Source organism: Fusarium pseudograminearum, chromosome 1, assembly GCF_000303195.2.
Source record: "Fusarium pseudograminearum CS3096 chromosome 1, whole genome shotgun sequence".
NCBI classification, from domain to species: Eukaryota; Fungi; Ascomycota; class Sordariomycetes; order Hypocreales; family Nectriaceae; genus Fusarium; species Fusarium pseudograminearum.
The window spans coordinates 10,076,658-10,094,650 of NC_031951.1; the positions used below are offsets into that span (position 1 = coordinate 10,076,658).

General features: G+C 50.2%; 7 protein-coding genes across 7 annotated transcripts; 5 read left to right on the plus strand and 2 right to left on the minus strand.

Annotated features, from left to right (window-relative positions):
• Window positions 1-3,629: 3,629 nt before the first annotated feature.
• FPSE_02629 (uncharacterized protein) lies at window positions 3,630-3,904 on the plus strand (the record flags this gene model as incomplete). The annotated part of the gene is made up of 2 exons (XM_009255748.1): window positions 3,630-3,743; window positions 3,878-3,904. The coding sequence occupies 2 exons, from the start codon at window positions 3,630-3,632 to the stop codon at window positions 3,902-3,904; spliced, it is 141 nt and encodes a 46-aa protein (XP_009254023.1).
• Window positions 3,905-5,739: 1,835 nt separating this feature from the next.
• FPSE_02630 (uncharacterized protein) lies at window positions 5,740-8,793 on the plus strand (the record flags this gene model as incomplete). Its single annotated transcript, XM_009255749.1, has 1 exon — window positions 5,740-8,793. One exon carries the CDS (start codon window positions 5,740-5,742, stop codon window positions 8,791-8,793), a length of 3,054 nt encoding a protein of 1,017 aa, XP_009254024.1.
• Window positions 8,794-9,344: 551 nt separating this feature from the next.
• On the minus strand, window positions 9,345-10,214 carry FPSE_02631 (uncharacterized protein; the record flags this gene model as incomplete). Its single annotated transcript, XM_009255750.1, has 6 exons — window positions 9,345-9,619; window positions 9,669-9,722; window positions 9,773-9,916; window positions 9,975-10,076; window positions 10,138-10,143; window positions 10,205-10,214. The coding sequence occupies 6 exons, from the start codon at window positions 10,212-10,214 to the stop codon at window positions 9,345-9,347; spliced, it is 591 nt and encodes a 196-aa protein (XP_009254025.1).
• A 371-nt stretch (window positions 10,215-10,585) lies between these two features.
• On the plus strand, window positions 10,586-11,370 carry FPSE_02632 (uncharacterized protein; the record flags this gene model as incomplete). The annotated part of the gene is made up of 3 exons (XM_009255751.1): window positions 10,586-10,783; window positions 10,848-10,971; window positions 11,048-11,370. 3 exons carry the CDS (start codon window positions 10,586-10,588, stop codon window positions 11,368-11,370), a joined length of 645 nt encoding a protein of 214 aa, XP_009254026.1.
• A 634-nt stretch (window positions 11,371-12,004) lies between these two features.
• FPSE_02633 (uncharacterized protein) lies at window positions 12,005-13,526 on the plus strand (the record flags this gene model as incomplete). Its single annotated transcript, XM_009255752.1, has 4 exons — window positions 12,005-12,126; window positions 12,192-12,689; window positions 12,737-13,061; window positions 13,116-13,526. The coding sequence occupies 4 exons, from the start codon at window positions 12,005-12,007 to the stop codon at window positions 13,524-13,526; spliced, it is 1,356 nt and encodes a 451-aa protein (XP_009254027.1).
• Window positions 13,527-13,915: 389 nt separating this feature from the next.
• On the plus strand, window positions 13,916-14,631 carry FPSE_02634 (uncharacterized protein; the record flags this gene model as incomplete). The annotated part of the gene is made up of 2 exons (XM_009255753.1): window positions 13,916-14,129; window positions 14,192-14,631. The coding sequence occupies 2 exons, from the start codon at window positions 13,916-13,918 to the stop codon at window positions 14,629-14,631; spliced, it is 654 nt and encodes a 217-aa protein (XP_009254028.1).
• A 566-nt stretch (window positions 14,632-15,197) lies between these two features.
• FPSE_02635 (uncharacterized protein) lies at window positions 15,198-16,939 on the minus strand (the record flags this gene model as incomplete). The annotated part of the gene is made up of 3 exons (XM_009255754.1): window positions 15,198-15,633; window positions 15,684-15,852; window positions 15,910-16,939. 3 exons carry the CDS (start codon window positions 16,937-16,939, stop codon window positions 15,198-15,200), a joined length of 1,635 nt encoding a protein of 544 aa, XP_009254029.1.
• Between the last annotated feature and the right edge of the window lie 1,054 nt (window positions 16,940-17,993).

The window sequence follows — 17,993 nt, forward strand, 5'->3', positions numbered from 1 at the left end:
GGTGTGGGTAGGGTGGACTTGTCCGGTGCCAATACCCTGGATCTTTCCGTATCGCTGTCAGATGTTAGTAACCACTCACGGCATTCATGCCAGTCCCGAATAGGAATTCCACGACCCAAAAGAGCCGTGACGATTGTCTTGGCCCTGTTATTCTTAACTTGCAGCGGGCCGTAGCCATGCTACCATGTCGCTCAACTGCACCTAGCAAAGTCTAGAGCAAAGCTTTGCAGACGTGCCCCACGGTGATAGCTCCCAGGCTCACCGAGCTTTGCAATTTCAAATTTTCTCTTGATCGCCCCAGCAATAGTGACCCAAAACCTTGGCAGGCAACATTGTATGAACTATGTCCACTCTGCTCTGCACAATTAGGACGGGAGGGTCCGGGGCTGATGGATAATCCAGATCGGAACCCTACGCGCATCGCATGGTGTGGCTATGTCAGCATGCAACGATTCGATCTTGTGAGAAAGCTTAAACCACAAGTTAGATGGGAATGGTAGACGCAACGTCAGGCTGTCATGAGTGGTGTAAGGCTGCCACCAAGAATTGACGGGTGGTGGCTATTCTTGGAACATGGCGTTCTTCGCCGCCCACGGAAAGCTAGCCCAGCCCAGCGCCGGGTGTGCCGGTCAGCCACAGCAACCATTCACCAGGGCATGCTTCGATATGGAGCCGTCCCTCTGGGCCTGAGCCTCAATCAGGTAGATCTCCGAAGCTGTTAAAAAAACATCGATCGAAGTAACTGGAACGTTTCGTTTCAACGGCCTCCAGTCCCCGATGACTTCATACGACACCTTGTGGCTTTGAACCTAGTTTTGGATTATCGATCTCCAAATAGATCGTAACTTAGAATAGATTGATGTGTAGCTGGGGACTGGAGAATGGAGACTGGAGACTGCAGACAAGGGTCTAGAAGAGATCTCGTACTCTGCTATCGCGCAAAAATAACAGGCGTCGAGCAACGTATCCTGTTGACCCGCTGGATGAGTCAGTTGGCAAGTGACTTCGGCCAACACCCTTCTTTGTTCATTTGCTGTGCCCTTTTCTTGCAAAGCATGGCCATATGGACCATTCCCATTCGCACAGCGACTCGTTATCTGTCTTGCTCTTCGTATTGACCACACCCTTTTCGTGTGGCTCGCGGTATCTTCCAAAGTGTCAACCTGTCACTGGTTCGAGAATACCCCAAATGACAGGGTGGGGGGACCGTGGTGAAAACTTTCGTGGTAACGTTGCCAGGTTGCACGAGAAACTTTACCCGTTGGGCTCAGTTACGTAGTTGATGTGTCTTCTGTGGCTTGTTTTAGCACCATAGCCACAGCCTCATTACACTCAGCCTCCGATTCTAGCGTCGGTGATCGTCAACCAGTAAGCTTAACGAGAGTCCGTGTCAGCAGCTTTGATAAATATATCGTCCAGCCGCTTCGTTCGGATTCGCAAACTGTGATTTTAATCGGTTCATCCAAGTCACGCCATGGAGATATCCGTGGTAAAACTTTGACTTTAGAGTCAGCTTCAGTCAGTCCTTCAACGCTATTACACAATGTGAGTCTTCCAGCCAGCCCTCGTCTGGGTGACATCGGCCAGTCGAACATTCTGCGGGTACAGCCAGACTTGGTTTGGACAGGGGATAAGGCGCGATACCTAACTTGAGGGAATTAACAAGGCTGCTTGCCATACGAATTCGACAGCGGGTCGTATCTCTGTTTGTCCATCCCCGATCACTCACTTTCTCCCCGCATCATGCCAAATCCCATAACAGCAAGATCGGACTGGACGATTGCTTCATCTCGTCCGTTTCTCGTACGATGACCTCTTGGTTACGGGGTCCAGTGACCAGAGGTGCAAGTGACCGTCAAGGAGTCTCCCGAGCCTCGGGGTCTAGTGGGAGGCTGATCTTCTTTCCTTCTTTCCCACCCCAAAAGTGTGCTGCGGGGACTTGGTGATGGTCGGACAGCTCTGCATGTTCATTCTCTTTCTGCGCCATAAGCTTATCAAGCTGCCCCTGTTCGATTTTTGCTTAAACTGCACCAGTAGTGGGGATCGTCAGCTCGAGCAACCGGCTCGGCATTGTACCGTACGCTCGAGCCCTCAAAAGAGCGGATGCCATAAGGGTCAGAAGCAAGGGGTGATTTCATTTGGGAAAAGCGTTGATTTAAGCGTTGATTTTTGTGAAGGGACCTCAGTAATCGCCGTGGTGTTGTTTGGACAACAGTGGAACTATCAATCACTTCAGGAATCATCACAGACAAACATGATCGATGTTTTTTCACCAGCACGTGACACGTGCATCAGGCAGTCAGGGTAGGAGCGGAATTGAAGTTGGAGCTGCACATAGTTACAGAACACCACATTTGATCAGCATTGTTCAAAATCTCATCTTGACTGCCTACCAACCTACTCCAAGGGGCAATGGGAAAATTCCTTTTAGATTTGTTAGCCTTGCAGGTAATAGCTGAGCTAAGGATGTACTATAGTGTAAAATGACATAAACTGATCCACTGATTCCATCTCAAGTTCCCAAAAGCCAAGCTTTCTAATTTCCTGAGGCGGCTTACCGACCTGCCTAGCCTTGTATCCCACTGTTGTCTTATCTTCAGATTGCTGATCGCACCATGTCGACAAGTATTGGAGCTGCTTACATGGAAAGTTCCTGTTCCCTGTCCCGCACGATGTCACTCTACCAAGTGTGTGTTTGTCGGGTTCCTTGCTGGTCTCTCCTACGTTCATGGATTCCTACTCCCCACGTCTGCCTGTCATTTAAGCGAAGCTGTGTGGTTCAACAATCACTTTCTTCATCATGTTGGTGATGCCTTCGTCTGACTGACAAGACAAACCCATCACGTTAACTATACTATGAAGCAACACTATCCCGCCTAAACAAGTACCACAGAATCAGCATGTAATATGTATACCGATATAATACCCATTACATAGTGCAGCAGTCCCATGGTTTGTGTCGAACTCTACCCTACATACTTGTGTGACGGAGAGTTGTATGACTAGCTATAGGGTAGTCAAGTAGCAGCTGGAGTTTGAGTGCATGACGTAGATGCCACCAACCTAGCCATAGGAAGCTTAGTACGAGGATTTGGGAATCGTTGATGATATATCATGTGGTGCCAGTGGGTGATAACACTGATAAGACACTGCTGCAGCAGTATGGGATTCCAATATAAATCAGTAGCAAATCATACATAATGAATCTCGTTGGTCGAATCACTCGACTATTTGAAAGACATGCGACTATCACGGGTTGAGCAGCTGACAAAATTCAGGAACACCACCTTCACCCGAGATGCAGGGACTCAGGGACTTCCAAGTAGCCAGGAACTGAGAGTCCTCGTGATAACATACTGATCGGGAGCTTGATATAGCACACTAATCAGCGGGCTAAGCGTCCACCTGCAGGGCTGAATCTGAGACGTGTGAGGCCATTGCCTACAGCATTGTCTCAGAGAGTAGCATTCATGCTCATACTATTAAGTGTCGATTCGCGACAAATGAAGAAGGTCAGGAAGGGTAATACCGATGTAAGCCAGCATTAAACGTGACCGTCAACGGTTCATGAGCTGCAGTCGATTGACAGCATCAGTCGATACCTGCCTATCTCAGCCCCGACAAGGACAATGTACGGAAAGAGAAAGGTTGGTCTTCGCTCCGCTCTGCAAGACTTGCAGCAAAAGGATTCTGATTCGGTATACGAGCATGCAATGGCAGGAGAAAAGAGGGACGTGAGGGCTGTGAGTGAATTGAGTTGGAGAGGCGCTCTGAGAGGTGAGTGGCTGGTCAAGACAGCACTTATGCTGGCCTGCAGAAGCCCAAGGTTGCCGTTTATTCTTTTTTAGATCTAGCAGTCTTGCTCTAAAGTTGGTAGGGTTACGCCTCCGACGCAGCGGATTAGGTCGTCTCCGCGACACGGAAACTTACTTGATGGTGTTGCGAAGCGGGCAGCATTCAGGAGTTGTGATTTATCCAAGTGCTGCACGGGAAGGATGAATAGAAAAGTCGAGGACAAAGACATTGGTGGAAGCGGGGGGGTATTAGGCAAAGAAGGATACACAAACAAAGAGAGATGGCTTTTCAAAATAGACTACGAGAAATCACCTCATGCGCGTCGGCGTATGTAGTAGAGGTATATTCAGCCAGCCATCGATTTACTTGATACCTGCAACTGCTATTGGTACTACAGTCTTGCATCATCGCCGTACATCGATTCGGGGCGGGGCACTGTTTCTTCTTTTTACGCTTCAAAGACAGGTTATGATCCTTGTGTTTTTTATCATTACAGTTTCCCTCGGCAATGAAGGTTGAATAAAAGAAATAGCAATTAACCAGGATTGTCTCCCCCAACCCCAACACCCACGAGTCTGGCCTCCAACGCTGCATATCGTATCCACAAAGTCTGAAGCGATTCTCCCTCCTCTTCTCTTCGGCCACGCACTGTCTCACACTACGAGAAAACAACGTGAGTTTTAGCCTTAACTGAGACGTCTTGCTTTGCCCAATAGAATGCTCAAAGCAGCATAATTCAACTGTCCAAGCTGCCAAGCTACCTCACCGTCAAAGAAACTTTATTATTGTCCCTTGCGCACATGGGAAGCGCCCTTCGGACCGTCCCAACAATCGTTTGTTCACTTGTCGCTCACAGGACTCGCTTGGCCTTTTGTGCCACGGCAGTTCGGCCATGGTATTCGTCCACCATTGCATTGCATCCTAACCCGAACGCATGTACGTGGGCGGGCCAGTGACTCGACAGTCACTGGGAGAGTTCTAGATTTGACGGGCACTCAGATAAAGGGAATGAATGGTAGGTAGTCTTGACTCTTGACCCAGCCGTAGCTGAACCTGCATCGTTTGACTCAATCCAAACCGCCAATCCAAACGGGGAACGGACACTGTGATGGACTCGACGAGTCACTCCTGCACTTGGCGACTCGAACTCGCCGGGCTGTTGGCCCGGACCGCTGGACCACTGCAGCCCGGGCTTATGAAATGCGCACTGGGACCACTGAAACAAGTCCCCAAGACCACTGAGGACTGCTGGAAACTTGCCTCTCTAGCGCGTCCCACTGCTGCCCTCCCTTTTGACCCTTGATGGGACTTGCTTCTTCTGGGCTTCCATGGCATGGCCGGGTCCTCCACACCCCCGTCATCCATCTATCTCTCTACTGCTCTAGACTACTGGGCTGGCTCTATTCCTCACTCGATACGCCTCTCCATCTTCTCTCTCGTCATCTTGCCTCACATATTTCTTCGTCTTTGTTCTATGCCAGCCTCTTGACCCGTGGTTGTTTTAACCACAGCCCACTGGTAGCCAACATAACTCATCATTCATATGCCAATCGTGACGCGATTATAATTCGGGTTCTTTCATCTCACAGCATGCGCTTTCAACTGTCGCGCTCGACATTCCACGCAACTCTTTAAGCCAGGTTTGCGATTGTGTTCGGCGTGCCGGTTCACGTCCGTAGCCGCGTTCAACTGTCGCTTTCTACTCGAGACCTGCCATTACCCTTTGAAGCGCGTCGCCTGCTTGCTTGCATGTCCCGGACTACCGTCTAACCTGTTCATGTTGTGTTCCGCAACTGTTCTAAATCCCTGCTCCTGTCCGATGGCTGCCAGCATGCCAACATTAAACCGTCCCAACATTGTTGTCGCGAAGCAAAAGTTTTAAAACTCTCTAATTAACCAAAGGCTATGCTCTCGGGTGCACACTCCATCACATCGCCAGTCATGATGGCACCATCCGCCGATTATCCTTCCAAAGCACCCTTCGAGGCCAGCCCAACAGGCCAGCTGCAATTCAAAAGACACAAAACCCTGCCGCGACCACGCTCCGAAAGGGCATCCGAGTTACCTATACGAGTAGCAAGTCCCTTAACCAGACATGATCTGGTTGTCGATACGTCTCGTTCCAGCAATGGCAAGCAGCCATCAAGTCCACGAACTCTTAAACATCAGTCAAGGAGAATAAGCAGCGGCCCGGATCTGCCACCAACTCCACCGAGACATTCGCGCCAGCCTTCTGACAACTCTTCCGGCAAGACCAGTAGCCCCGCTGCAACCGATGTTTCGTTACGGACTCCCCAGCCATCCCATCTACGTTCGCCTTCAACGCCTCCTAATCAGAAGAGCCCGCCTACGCCTGATGTGACGCCGCCTCATCATTCCACAAGCCGCCCAAAACTATTGAGACCTGTTGCTAGTGACCGTGCTGGTTCAAATACTACTATCGGTGAATCCCAATCTGGCTCCTTTACAACTGCCAGGGAAGACCCTTTGTCATCAGAGGACGAGGGCAAGTCTGCAAATACTAAAAACTCACGACAGAATGCTCGTCACGTTTCTGACACGAGCACCCGCGTTCCTAGACCTGACGCACTGGCCTCAGCCTTGGCCTTGGCCAATTTTGCGCCTCGATCAGAGGGGAGCAGCGTGTCCAGGTCACTAGGAGGGGACTGGGGCCACAACGATAGCGACTGGGGTTCCGTGAGCGAGGTAGAGCAGGAATGGGACCACAATCTGCAAAGAATGGTCACTGTCAAGAAGCGGCCTGAACCACTGGATGTTATGCGTTCTAGCCCAGCCAGGAGGGCAAAGCTCATCGAGCCAAACAAAACCACATCAACACAAGCCGCCAAAGCTGTGCGGGGGATGCCTTTACACCAGAGAACCGAAGCGCTTTCCACAAGAGGCCCTTCAATTCGTGATATTCCTTTGTCAGCTGCATCAAGCACGGTCGGAAGTTCTGACCCACGCAGAATGTCCGTCGCCTCAAACAAATCTACTGTCTCAACTGTTGTGGAGGCATATCTACTGGACACGACCCCAAAGAGGCAGAGAACTCTGCGCCATGTGCGGAAACAAACCCTTCTGCGAGAACCTACAAATGCGTCATCTGTGTCAACAACAGATTCTCTTAGGTCGGACAGATCACAAAATGATGCGCGGATGCGACCACGACCAAGTGCTCCTAAATCTGAAAGTCAGTCTTCAAACGTGACGGTCAACTCTATCGCGAGTAGCAGAGCTCGACGTGAGATTTGGAAAGCCGGTGCTATACCAGTGGTTGTTGTGCCTGACAGGTTGTCGTCTCACAAGACCAAATCGAGGGAACCGTCGCTGAGGTCTCGTTCAAGCCGACGGTCAAGCCAGACTACGACTGCGACCAGCGTCAGCTCTACAGTAAACGATTCCTCGTCCAGAAGGAGCGAGCCACCTATTGTTCGGCGCCCGGTTCGTGGTCGTTCGTATTCTTTATCCGAAAGCTCAGATGAGAGGACCATGGATTACCCCCCTGTTATACCGGCCCGCTCATCTTCTCTCTCTGCTCCGACCAGCCGGAATGGCTCAAGAGCTAGTTCTTTGACGGCTGAAAGCATGAAGCTTCACAATGCTTTGCAGGAGTATCTCAACAAGAAGAAGGATGCGCAGGAAGTACCCGATATTCGATTTTCGGAAGCAGCTCGTGCAACGCAGACGCTCTCAAGCCCTTCTCAAAGTCGCCGACTGTCAAGCTCGGAACATCACGACGACTTTTTGAACCCCAAAGGATATGGCTCGCAAAACACGCCCTTTTCAATGGCTTCCATTGACACAAACGGGACAAATCCAGTTGTCTCTGAAGCCCAGGCGGTGCAAATGTATCCTCATCAGAACTCGTCGCTGTTGATGGTTGACCATTCCACAAAGCCCTCCGAGTCTCAGACAGAGGCCGAAGAAGACTTGGACGTTCCACTGTCAACAGACTCCTCAGAAGATATTCCTACCACACCCCCTCAGCCGAATCTCTCTCTTGCAGATGTTGACTCCCCACTCCGAAACCCTCGAGTGCCACCCGAGCCACCGAGCCACCCCCCTTTCATCAATTTCATCCCCGCGACACCTTCGGGAACGACTCCTGCTCACGAGAAGATGGCGCACGTGGGTAACTACTTTGAGGCAATGAACGAGAAGCCACCTCGCAGACCTTCGGTGGTCCGTCGGGCTTTCAACCGTACACGACGTCACTCAGTTGATTATACACCAACTTCACGAAGACCCTCAAGCTTCCTTTCACGGACTCTATCACTGTCGCGTACTGGTCGTATCAAAGGCATGCCAACTATGGAACAAGAGCCCGAATACCCCAGTCCCGACGATAGCCCCGTGGAGGAGGACAAGCTGCATCCTTTTTGGCGCCCCCAATGGTCTAGTGATGATTTGTATGAATGTGACGGAGACTGCAACGACGATTGTGATATTCATTGGCCGGTTGAACCGGCTGAAGAGACCTATCGATATCCTCCAGTGGACAACCGACCCAAGGGACCTCAGAGAAGTTTCAGCTCCAGAATGAAGCGCACATTTGCCGTCCTTCCGTCCCGGGAGGATTCTCATTATACGAGCTACGATTGGCCTACTACTGAACGTCGCACTATCGGACGGACCCCGAGCGGAAACCTACGAGTAATGAGGCATCGCTCGAGTTTTGATTCGTTGCGACGAAGCTACACCGACGAGGAGAGGCCACATTCTGCTGATGGTGAGGTCAAGAGATCGTTCTGGCGCGCCAATACTCTTCACAGGCGAGCTAGCAAGGAAAAGAGACGTCTCTCCCTCGGGAGCAAGCTCGAGGAACTACAGAATCTTCCGCGTAGATTCAGCGAGAAGAGACGCGAAAAACGATCGCAGGAGCTCCGCAAGAAAATTAGCGGGCCGAAAGAAGTTCGTGATGGGGTCGGAGAAGTGATTCGATCGAGCACCGCCCGCGACCATTACCAATCACTTGAAAGCATGGCATCTCATTGAGCTGGTGCCTAGGTTGGCTGTTTTATCGGCAAAAGGGGTTGTTCACGGGAAAGTCAGGAGAGGTAGAAAGCTATTGCTACTCGGAAGATATAAAGACAAAAGGTTCACGACAGAGATGATTCACGCTTTACGAATGATGGAGGATTACGAAAACGGTCATGTTTATGGTTTGCTATCTGGAATTATTGTTACGAAATGTTATATGGAATGATATTTGGAGGACACTTGCACGTTTGCTACTGGGCAGGAGTGGCTGTTCATGTAAGATAGCTAATGCACATATATATCAATCAATTTGCTTGTGTCTGGAGAGGCAGCATATAAGAAACGATGGACTATCCAGATCGTTTAAATTGAAAAGAGTCGTGGTTGATGTAGTTCAAACTATATTTATTTGAAAGAAGGATAAAAATGTTCTTCGATTCTAACCTCGTAGTATCTCAGGCTGGCGATACTTTCCATTTTCCCAGATACTGCCTTAACGCCTAATTCGCCAACAATGCTATGGGCAAAACCAGCCCCAAACTCGTCCCTAACCACTCAGGAGAAATTTATCGCTTCTCGTGCCCAGGGGATCCTGCGCCAGGGGGAGCAAACCCAGGTGGTGGAATACCACCGGGAGGGAAGCCCTGGCCAGGTGGAGGCATGCCGGGCATGCCGGGGAATGCAGCACCGGGAGCGCCAGGAGCTCCGGGGGCACCTGGAGGCGGGAATGGGAAACCGCCAGGAGGAGGAGGGAAAGGAAAACCGTTAGGAGGAATGCCCATGCCATTGGCCCCGGGGAATGGAGGCATAGGAGGCATGCCTCGACCGCCGCCAGGAGGTGCTGTTCGGAGTTAGATTCGTTCTCATCCGCGAAGATCGTAAGGACTTACGAGGAAATTGTCCAGGAGGGGCGCCTGGCATTCCAGGGAATGGAGGAGGAACACCTGAAGCATGTTAGTCGTTTGTGTTTTCTCGTGATGATCTCAGCACTTACCACCTGGGAAGCCGAATGGAGGCGGAGGAAAACCATGGCCAGGCTGATTCTGAGGAAGCATGGGGTTCGCGTGGGCTTGACCCTCGGCAGCATAAGAAGACGTGATTGAGTCAATGACTGACTGGGCCTTCTCGTGGCCAATTTCTACCAATGTTGTTAGTCGCAAGATCGTATCGCATCGCGCGTTGGAAGAGTAGCGTACGTTCGTAGTAGTCGACTACATTTCGTAGATGGTTTCGGCCGCTGTTGTGAGCCTTGCGCACGCTCATGGAGTCGTGCGTAAGGTAAACATCGCAGTAGTCGCCTGGTGATAAGAAGTCAGCCGGAGGGGTCTTTGTTGATTTGCGCGTATTGGAGGAGCTTACAGAAGACTGCGACAAGAGTTAGCAAGAGTTTTCAGATGTCGATCGGACAATTTGAGGTCAAACTTACATTTGGGCATGTTGAAAGCAATGCGCGATCGCTATTAAGTAGGTAATTGATGAGCAATAGTGTGGTTATACGTTTGGTTCAAAGCTCAGGCGCGAAAACGTCTGGAAGTTGACGAGGCTGCCCCACACGTGATGGCGGCGACAAGGCCAGTGCCAAGGCTAAATATAATTGGCCAACTCGAGGGCACCCTCTTCCCGCTTGTGGGGCACAGCTTCGACTGGGACACCTTTCAGTTTAGACTCCAGCGCAAGCCCCTTGTCTATCTGAAGTAGAACTATCCTACGTAGCCTTTCCTCTCCAACCTACCATCCACGATACGATTCAACCCTGGGAGAGGAAGACCGAATTCTCGAATACCTGACACAGCGTCCGACCACGACAATGGCTCTCCAAAAATCATTGCTGCAGTATATCTGCAGCTTCCTGCTGCTCGTCAGCTCCGTTAGCGCTCTCAAGTTCGACCTTATCGCAGGATCCAAGGAGCGCTGTGTTCGCAACTTTGTCGGAAAGGACACCCTCGTCGTGGTGACAGCGACTGTCGATGGCTACAAGGGCGATGGTATGGTGGTGAACCTCTACGTATGTTGTGCCGGATTGAGGACAGATTGGAAAGTCACAGTCTAACTAACATGCATGATTGCAGATTCGCGATGCTGTTGGCAACGAGTACGGTCGCCCCAGGGACGTTGTTGGAGAGTCAAGAACCGTCTTTACTTCTCACGCCGATGCTGCTTTCGATGTTTGCTTCGAGAATGTTCCCTCTGGCTGTACGTGAACCCAAGCATGTTGCGGCATCACATGTCAAGCTCATGTTATTATAACAACATACTGACAATTTTCTAGCCCAGCGACTCAACAGCCCTACCCGTCACATTGAACTCGATATCGATATTGGTGCCGATGCCAAGGATTGGTCCGCTATCCAGGCCACCGAGAAGCTCAAGCCTGTCGAGGCTGAGCTCCGCCGTGTTGAGGAGATCACCAGCGAGCTTGTTACTGAGATGGAGTACCTCCGTTCCCGAGAGCAGAAGCTCCGAGATACCAACGAGAGCACCAACAACCGTGTCAAGTGGTTCGGTATTGCTACCACTTGGCTCCTCGTTGGTCTCTGGGCTTGGCAAATCATGTACCTCCGCGCCTACTTCCGATCCAAGCATCTTATCTAAAAGAGTGTTTTTACATGCGCGTTGTCTACGACGGAGATCATTGGTACCATAAAGAGTCGGGCATATTTTATCTAAAGACCCTGAAGGGATCTTGTTGAACAGTCCTTGGTCTGTTAGGTGTGGCCGTGTAAGTGGACCAAGTTCCCCGACATGTTGGCGTTGGAATTCGTGGCAGGTATATGATTGAGATTGGACGCAGGCTCGGTACTTGCCAGATCTAGGGTCTTTTTTGGAAGGGCTGAGTGTAACAAAAGTCATGAAAGAGAAAATAATTTAACGTCTATACATAAATGAGTTACTCATTCGATCCGTTAAGAGATATGAGTTTAACAGTAAAAAAAAAAAACAATACTACAACAGTATTAACGTCTATACATATCAATGCAAGTACTGATTGATATCGAAAGTGTAGAGAGCTTTAACTGTGGCGCATGCTTGGCAATCTCAATTGTGGCTACCTTGATGGGCCGTTCTGGTTGGTGCGCTGCCACTCATTCCGTGACTCAACTTGGGAAGGTGCTCAAGCCTGAGCTGCCCCTCCATACCCACCACCTCTTAGAAGGAAGACCCCGCGATACTTGGACAGAACAAAGAATACCACTACAAGCTTCACTACCAAGGTCAAATCGAAATTATGGCGGATCTCAACCCTCCCGCGACTGCTGTTCAGGACCAGGATATTAACCCCTGGTCCGTTGAGGGAGCTCAAGGCGAGAATGGCGAAGTTGCTGCCATTGACTACGATGCCATTTGCTCGTGAGCGCCACACCCAAAACTAAACGTACGAGAGCTGGACTTTGAAGCTGACAGTATACAACAAGAAAGTGGAAGACGTCCAAAATTGACCATGCGCTTCTCGAGCGATTCGAGCAAGTGACAGGCAAGAAACCTCATCGCTGGCTCCGACGCGGCCTCTTCTTCAGCCATCGCGACTTCGACAAGATCCTCACCAAGTACGAGCACGGCGAGCCCTTCTTCCTCTACACAGGTCGCGGTCCCAGCACCGGCAGTCTTCACCTTGGCCACACAATTCCTCTCGAGTTCACAAAGTGGCTGCAAGATGTCTTTGATGTGCCCCTGGTTTTCATGTTGACGGATGACGAGAAGGCGCTGTTCAAGGACAACTTGACATTTGAGGAGACTCTGAAATACGCCATGGAGAACGCCCGAGATATAATTGCGCTTGGCTTCGACCAGAAGAAGACCTTCCTCTACAGCGATCTTCAGTACTTGAGCGGCCATTTCCTCATGAACGCCTGGGAGTTCTCCAAGCTGGTCACTTTCAACCAGGTTCGTGGAGCGTTTGGTTTCAATGAGAGGTAGGTCGAAGAATCGCACGCTCTGCTTAAATACTGACTTGCTATAGTTCCAACATCGGCAAGATCTTCTTCCCCTCGGTGCAGTGTGTCGCAGCTTTTGCGACATCATACCCAGAGATCTGGTCTGACGAGCCTGCTACTACTCGAACAAAGGCGCTTGGCAAGATCCAGTGTCTGATTCCCATGGGTATCGACCAGGACCCTTACTTCCGACTCGTTCGAGATAACGCCCACCGCATGAAGAACCCTTCACCAAAGCCTGCTTTGATCCACTCCAAGTTCCTCACTGCCCTCCAGGGCGCCGGTGGCAAGATGTCATCTTCGAACCCCAACTCGGCTATTTTCATGACCGACACTGCCAAGCAGATTAAGGTGCGTAGTCAATTGGTGAATATCATGAGCAAAAACTGAAGAAAAATAAAACAGAACAAAATCAACAAGTTTGCTTTCAGTGGTGGCCGAGAGACACTCGAGGAGCACCGCGAGAAGGGAGGAAACCCCGACGTTGATGTGGCCTACATCTACCTCACATACTTTGAGGATGATGATGAGAAGCTCCAAAAGGTTTATGACGACTACAAGAGTGGATCTCTCCTCACTGGTGAGCTGAAGAAGATGGCAATTGAGTCTCTCCAGCCTGTGGTTCAGAGCTTCCAGGAGCGACGAGCTGCTGTCACAGATGAGGTTCTCGAGTCATTCATGAAGCCTAGGAAACTACAATGGGGTGGAAACCCCAACCCTAAGCCCAAAGAGGACAAGAAGAAGGAGAAGGCTGAAAAGAAGCCCGAGGAAAAGAAGACCGAGCTGCCTGACCGTACCGTTGAGAAGTCTGCTTAGACATGGAGGAAACAGGATGGGGGTTCGTTCGTATGTACGAGAAGGAAATATAAAAATATTTGTAAAAGAAAACGGTGTTATTGTGTTTATGGAGTGAATCTTCTGAGCGATTTGGAGTTCTATCTTTGATGTTGCTCCTAGTATACATGGTGTAAGTCATTTGCCGAACCCTGAGTGATAGACAGAGATCCTTCCCCGGACCCACCCGCGCCGACATCGAAATTATTATTCGGCCTCGGTTCTCAAGTCTCGGAATCTCGACGTCAACGACAGACGCCGCATCTATTGTTTGCCACTATTTTTCAATTGCTATTCTTGTAAACACAGCCAAACAAAACCACCGTCTACCTCATAACCATCATATAAATCACAACATAAACACAACAACCATGGCCTCGTTCGTCTCGCGCTCGCTGCGCCCAGCCGTTGTCCGCCGCTTTGTCTCGATTCCCGTTCAACCCCTCTCTACAACCGTTTCACTGCGATCCGACAACGTTTCTTCTCAGGAGTTTGAGGTTGGCGAACTTCAGGGCGCAAAGTTCAGAGTCGAGCCTCTGCGTCGAGTAGGCGAAGACGACGCCACCAAGCGAGCCCGCCTTGTCTGTACGTCGCAACCCAGCATCCAGACCCCGGAAAGAAGCATCACTAACACCATACTCAAATAGACCAGTCACGAAAGCGCGGAACCCTCGAGTCTGATCTTCTCCTCTCTACTTTCGCATCTGCACACCTCGCATCCCTGTCCCCCGAACTTCTCGACCAGTACGACCGTATTCTTGATGAGAACGACTGGGACATTTACTACTGGGCCACCCAGAAGGAGGAACTCTCGTCGACGAACCCTTCATCCGCCGACTCGCCATCCACCAGCAACATCGACGCTAAGCCATCGGCAGACCAGGTTACTCGCCAGCCTCCCTCGGGCGAGTGGGCGCAGACCGTGGGTAACTTCAAGCCTGCTTACAGACCTGTGCCCTCGCGCTGGAAGGACAGTGAGATCCTCGAGAAGTTGAGGGCTCACGTGCGAAGTCGCAGCGTCGATGGTGGTGAGGGTGGCGGCATGGGCTTCATGCCTCCTCTTGGACCTTCTGATGTCAAGAACTAAACCCTGATTGTTCGAATGAGGAATAAGTCGACGATTGTTTCGTAGAAGATCGATTACGAAGTCATTGTACTATACGTCAAACACCATGTATCATCACGGCCATGGGGCCTAGAATTTTAAATCTCAAGATAGAGCATGCACAGCATTGTAAGATGCATTGGTTAATTATCAAGGAAGAGCAAGAACAATATATAAGTATGAGTCTATAGGTGTCTTTTGCCTATCCACAAGAAAAAATCCGCGGATGGTCGCTTCTTGACTATCTCATGCCTTCAGGGTGAAGAGAAATCTACCAACATGGTCAGATATCCACAACGTCCATCTCATCCCTTTTCCAGCGGCGTAAAAGGCCCATGAACTACGCATCTGAAAGAACCTTCCTAAGGCGCACAGAAAGAGTAGATCCAGAAATGAAGAAGTAGACGTTAAGTGAGAAGAAAGAAAAAAAAGGCGCATCATCTTGTCTCGTTTCGTCATCAATATCATAGGCTGTAGGATAAAATAAAGCAAAAAGCAGAGGGTATCAAGCCGATTCGTTTCGTTCCAAGTTCCAATAATTCCATCCTTCACCCGCCCCCTTCTGGTAGAATATTCCCTAGGCTCCTTAGAACCTCAATAACTGGCATATCCCTTGTTCCTGCGCTTGCCTTCTCCCTCTCCTCACGTTGTCGAAGTCGTAGAGCGCTGACACTGAGGACCTTATCCGCTTCTTTGCCTGCAATCAGAACCCGCTGCTCAAGCTTATGGACGTTATCAGCGAGTTGGTCGACCTGGAACTCAAGCGTCGATTGTATTGTCCGCAGTCGTGATTCTGTTTGTGAACGGACTGCTTCAAACGATACTTTCTCGTCTGCTAGGAACCCTCGAATTTTCCCTTCCTCGGGATCTAAAAGATCAAAGTCGGGCAACACGATAGGTCCGGTCTCCTCTGGAGCAAAAAGGGGCGGTTGTTCAGGCAGCGGTTTCCGTATTGCTTGCCATGATTTCTTTTCCTCTTGTAGTCTACAAAAGTCAGTGTCTGTTCAGATTTGACCTTGATAGATATAGCATACCTTTTTATGTTTATCTCAAGCTGTGCCATCTTCTCATCAAGCTCCACGTTCCTTGGGTTAGGCTTTGACACTACAGGGGCTTTGGGTTTGTCGTCCTCTCTACTAAACCAGTCCGAAAACTCAGATCGAGCCGCAAAGTCTTTTAGTAGTTGGTCCTGTATGGCACGAGCTGTTCAAGTTAGTGTTTCCACCCGCAGTGAATAATATCCCAAAAGGTTCAACTTACCACCAAGAATAGCATTAGAATTCGGTGTGCCGTGACGAGGCTTCCCTGCCAATGCACGCTCGCCACACCAGGTCAACAGTTGTTTCATACGTCGAGGTTCCGTCAAGCCCTCAGCTTCAATATGCTTGTAAAAGTCTGCTGGGTTGACTTCCCGGTGGGGTATCGCTGTTGAGCCACTCTCGATTAATGAGCTCGCTCTACGTCCTCGGTTGCCCAAGCTGCTTCGTCTGTTGGAGTTGCCGCCCTTTTTCCGCATCTCTTTGTTTCTATTGATAATGGGGGTGTCGCTCATGGGCAGCGCAATTGTAGCGGATTGAACAGGCGCTTCTCGCTGGGGCGACTTGTCCCAATCTGGGGGTGGTTTGGTGGACTTGACGCGGTTTCCACGTTTCTTAGACGCTCCATTGGCGCGAGAAGCTTTCGTTATTGGCGGTGGTGGTGCTGTTTCTTGTTGAGGATCGGGTGCTGGTACAAGTGCAGGTTCTGGCTCTGGCTCTGATATTGGTGCGGGTTGAGGGGTGTCATCGTCTAGCTTTTCCGATCGTCGCGTGCTCCTCTTGGTCGGTTGCTTCTTGGTAGTCTTTGTAGGCGGTTCATCTGACGCGTCCGCACTCGCTTTTTGCCTGCTGCTCTTCCTTGTTGTAGACTTTGCAGTCGCGCTCGGTTCCTTCTCTGTTGGTTCCTCCTCCAAGATCGTTCCGTTCGTTTTAAAGCTTTGAGCAACTCGTTCTTTTGTTACAGGACGTCCTTTCGAAGGTTTCTTCACTGGTTCGGGCTGGGGTTCCAGGTCTAATTCAGGTCCTTTGTTCGTCTTGATCCTCTTTGATTTTCGCACAAATGCGAAATCGTCGTCATGCTCGAAATCCGTCACCGCCGCTGGATTTTCCTCGTCAGCGCGTCGCCCTTTTAGAAAGCCTTCACCTTCGTCATCAATCCACTTACCAGCGAGACGTTTGCTTAACCGTCGCTCGCGCTCGTTGCCCATGCTAATAACTTGAAGCGGCCGCCGGGTCGTCACCAAAGTCGTCATGGGTGGCACATTCGGGACCGTTGGTGATGCGATTTGAAATTCCCAGGGTCGCGATGGTGGGAAATAGTTGGTACGGTGGAGGCACTGAAACAGTCGGCCAGGATCGAAGAGGCGCGTCACGTCGCGATAAATATGTTTCGAGTGATTAAAACTGCTGCGCAAAACGCTCGGATGCTATGAAAATTCAATCCACGGTGGCTCCGTTCGGCAAGAATTTAGTCGATGGAGGATTGCGGTTCGCGACGTGGTTGTGATGGTTTAAGCCATTGCCTTGTTTACATGAGGGATGATTTACCCATAATGCACTAAGCCTATTTGGGCGACTTGTAGCTACTGCCCCACCTCGAAACTCCTCCCGTTCTCACCAAGAGCCAGGCCTTGCAAATATCGTCAATGCCGACCCTGACTGAGTCTAAGACAAATCCTAGCAAGCCATCATAAAGCTACCTGCTAAACAGTTGAAAAGCAGCGGAAACAAATATACTCCAACGTTTTATCAACGCCTTAAGGTGGGGCTCATGCAAGATTCATCTTCAACCCACCATCACCATAAACATTCATTCGAACAATCAACAAAACACAACTGTCTTACTGTAGTGTGTACGTATCGTATTTCATAGTTCAACTATCATTCATTTAAACCAAGTAACTTCTTGTTGCCTGCAGCTACTTAACAAAAAAGCGCAAAACCAATAACACCAAAGACGTTCATCTCCTAGGATCGATCCGGATGCTCAAAACGCCCCCCAGGCACCAAAACAGTTCGCCCGGCCAAACACCTTTTTGAAGTGCGCGTTCCGTGTGCCTTGCCAGAATAAATACTTACGTACAAGTTAAAAATTGTAACGGCGCCACCTCTAGTAAGAAACGCCCAACAACAAGGCGCTCTTGCTCAAACAAGAGTGACAAGTTGGCTCCGAGCGACCCAGCAAGCTAAGCTCTCGGTTTCAGACATCGTCCCCGTCTGATTGCTATGTTGCCTTTGATCAAATGTTGTACAGCCCAAATATGAAGTGAAGATAGGAGCTGGCAGGCCCCGGAACGGCAAACCCTG